Here is a 3,636-nt window from a genome sequence, read left to right as displayed (position 1 = left end):
TAAAAGCCGTGCTTGCACAGGTTCTGCACGATCCTCTTCAATAATATCCTCTGCTTCTTAATCGGGCTCAAACTGATAAGCGATATTAACAATGCCGTTACTTACAATACAACTGGAGCACGTGCCCCTGAGGTGAGAAGTGGGACGCTTAGACGCGCACTAGAGGTGGTTGAGCCAATCACAACACACTGGGCTAGCTAACCAATCAGAGCCCATCACCTATTTCTGAGGGAGGGGCTTCATAAAAGAAGGAAATGATCAGCACGTTTCTCAGAGAAGGGACAGAGCGGTGTGGAATAAAGGTAAATTACGTGAAAAATAATGTGTTTTTTAAAAAACAAAGCATTAACACATGTTAGACTGCACCCCATAAACACAATCAAGCCTAGAAAAAAAAAAACAGTGAACCACCCCTTTAAAATATTTGCTGCAACTCTGATTGGTGGATTTTATTTTATTTTTTTACAGAATCATGTTTAATGTCGTTTTTCATCAGGGATTCCTCTGTTAAACGTGATTATTTAAAACATAAGTTAAAAATAATGCTAACCGATGACATGAACAAATGCATATACCATTAATTAACAAACTTGTAGCTCACAGTAAGTCTGTCTTTTTTTTTTTAAATCGATTTCCCTTTGAAGACAATGAATGCCATTTTTTACTTCCGGAACCCGACTCTATTGCTCTTTTTAGTTTGTAATATTCAGTTGTCATGGCTGATCATTACTGAGCTAGACTGTGAGATGCTAAGTAAGTGTGTGTGTGTGTGTGTGTGTGAGTGTGTGTGTGTGTGTGAGAGTATGTGAGTGTGTGTGTGTGTGTGTGTGTGTGTGTGTGTGTGTGTGTGTGTGTGTGTTTGAGAGATTGTATCTGCTATCGCCTTGCAGCCACAGCAAATGCCTTTACCACAAAACAGACAGAACAAATTGGACAGAGAGACGGGTATGCTGAGAGGGTGAAAACCTCATGCCTTCATGTTGGCCACTTTGTTGTGTGCGTGCATGTGTATATGGGGACACAATTTCTGACAATGTCCTCAGATGAATGGCAATAAGCCAATTCAGATGCATCTGATGAATACCACAAGGCAAAAAGTTTCTCAACACTTGAATTCATATCTAATAATGGCATATAATGGCTAATATGTGCTTTTTAGAGTTGGTCTTTAGTAATTATAATTGGGTTATATTGAGAACAAGTGTGAAAGGGAAGTCCCCACAAAAGTATGTGAGCAGTGTGATTGTGTGTGTATGTGAGTATGTTCACTCCTGTCCTTTCTCACCCTCTGGAAAGGAACAGTTATGCCCACCTCTTCCCTTTGTTCTCCCACAAAAATATCCACACACACACTTACACAAACCATCAACAGGTGCCTGCCAGAGCTGCCACAGAGTCCACACATTCCTTTCTCCCTCCCATAATTCTCTTTCCTCCCAACCAATCACAGACCTGCTTTTCACAAGTTGCAGGGAGGAGAAAAGTGATGAGGTGACCATGTCAGGGTTTGGTAGGAAAGGATCGGCACTGTAATTAACACCAGGTTCGGCACTGTAATTCGCTGTTGGTTAGAGAGAGGACAGACACTGTGGAGTGGGATATGCAAGTTAGTGTGAGTGCATGTGAGAGCTTGTTAAGGTGTGTTTGTACGTGGTGCCAGTGGTGACGGCTGGTGCCAAACTGTGGATATACAGATTGTACTTAAAATGAAGACTCTGCTTTGGGTCCTGTGGTGCTGCTGGCTTCTAACTCTTACGGGTAATACAGATCTGGTATTTCTGTGTCCTTTTGATGTGGGAAGAGTGTTTGTGTTGACATATTTACACTAGCATTCAAAAGTTTGGGGTTGGATGGATTATTTGATCTCAAATACAGCAAAAACAAAACAGTATTTGTGTGAAATGTTATTTGAAATAACTTTTCTATTTTATATTTAAAATATAATTTATTGCAATTTATTAATTATTATTAATCATTTATTATGGCAAAGCTGAATTTTCTGCAGCCATTATTCCACATGATCCATCATTCTAATATGTTGATTTGGTGCTCAAGAAACATTTCTTATTATTATCAATGAAACAGTTGTGCTGCGTAATATTATTGTGGAAAAACATGATGCATTTTTTCAGGATTCTTTGATGAATAAAAAGTTCAAAAGTGCAACTTTAAACAGAAATTCTTTACTGTCGCTTTTGATCAATTTAATGCATCCTTGCTAAATAAATATTCATTTCATTTAAAAAAAATTATTACTGACCCTAAATGTATGTATATATGTGTGTGCTTATACATGTATATTTTTGTTTATAAGAGTTTAAGCATTATCAGTACATAAAATTGTGAATTAATAAATTTTGTGCATGTACTGCTTAAGTTACAGTATGTATAACAATATTTATATACATATATGAAGAACTATTTAATCGTGCGTGCGTGCGCGCGTGTGTGTGTGTGTGCGTGCATATATAATTACAATATTATTTATATTAATATTGCAATATTGAGAAAATTATTTATAATAATTACTTATTTTGGAATTTGGAATCAGTATATGGTCAAGTTTATCTGAACAGACGTGATTGCAGATAGTAACAGGTGTATGTGTCACCAGTGTGTGTCCGTTATGTGCTTTCATGAACTGCATGTGACGGACTGCATCTCTCTGACATACAATCCATATAATGTTTAGAATGCTACAGAATATTTGACCTTGTAATAAGGAGACAAAGAAAGCAGTGCTGAGGTCATTAACTCCTCTGCATGTTGACCTGGGTCAGTCCATTCTTAGAAAACCCTTTTTATGACTACAAGTCAGAAGAGACACAGGAAGAGAGAGATAGACAAGTCTGTGGTGGAGTTATGTTGATTAAGAAACAAGGAGAGGAAAGGAGTTAATGACCTGCTGAAATAAAACAAGCATTTGTGTGTGTGTGTGTGTGTGTGTGTGTGTGTGTGTGTTTTCAGTGGCATCCGAGGCTGAACGGAGACTACTGGAGGATTTGTTTCAGGATTACAACCTGAAGGTGCGGCCAGCGCGTACCTGGAATGAGCGAGTGATGGTCCGAGTGGGAATGACTTTAGTACAGCTCATCAGCTTGGTATGATCCACATAACACTCACGCATAAACACGTCCACATACACACGTTTTCCTATCTGGAATTACTTACTGATCCTCTCTTTATTCATTGTTTATTTCCAAAGCGTCTCTCTCTTTCTGTAATCACTCACACAGTTTGTGTTCGATGACATTCACAGCAGGCTGTTGGAGATCAGCTGCCCAGCTGCCTCTCTCGAGCCCACTGGGCCGTGCAGCCAACGCTTCAGCAACATTTCCCTAACATTAGAGAAACATTAGCACTTAGTCCCCTATCAGCAAGCACTTTCCAGCCATGAGGCATCAAGCCATGCATAGAACATTAGCTTTCATATGGAAGGATGGACTGTGACAGCATGCCACACTCGACACGCGTTAGAGCTGCACTAATGTCACTATCTCTCCTCTCTCACAGAACGAGAAGAATGAAGAGATGACAACAAACGTGTTCATGAATATGGTGAGAGGCAGATCATTGATCTCATCCGTCCTAACCGCTGTTTATTTTCTGCTTAGATTGACTTGTCACTTTTTATAA

General features: G+C 39.1%; 1 protein-coding gene across 1 annotated transcript in view; it reads left to right on the top strand.

The window, feature by feature from the left end:
* LOC107659727 (acetylcholine receptor subunit beta-like) overlaps positions 1-3,095 on the top strand; it is a 31,732-nt gene extending 28,637 nt beyond the window's left edge. The window contains exon 11 of the mRNA XM_016448753.1: positions 2,968-3,095. Within this exon, the coding sequence (XP_016304239.1) occupies positions 2,968-3,024 (57 nt within the window). The 3' untranslated portion in view covers positions 3,025-3,095. The remainder of the gene's footprint in view (positions 1-2,967) is intronic.
* The last annotated feature ends 541 nt before the right edge of the window (positions 3,096-3,636 follow it).

The sequence above is a fragment of the Sinocyclocheilus anshuiensis genome, unplaced genomic scaffold (assembly GCF_001515605.1).
Source record: "Sinocyclocheilus anshuiensis isolate Anshui unplaced genomic scaffold, SAMN03320099.WGS_v1.1 scaffold960, whole genome shotgun sequence".
In the NCBI taxonomy this organism is placed as follows: Eukaryota; Metazoa; Chordata; class Actinopteri; order Cypriniformes; family Cyprinidae; genus Sinocyclocheilus; species Sinocyclocheilus anshuiensis.
Note: the sequence above shows the minus strand (reverse complement) of the source record. Positions and strands in the feature narration are given on the sequence as shown.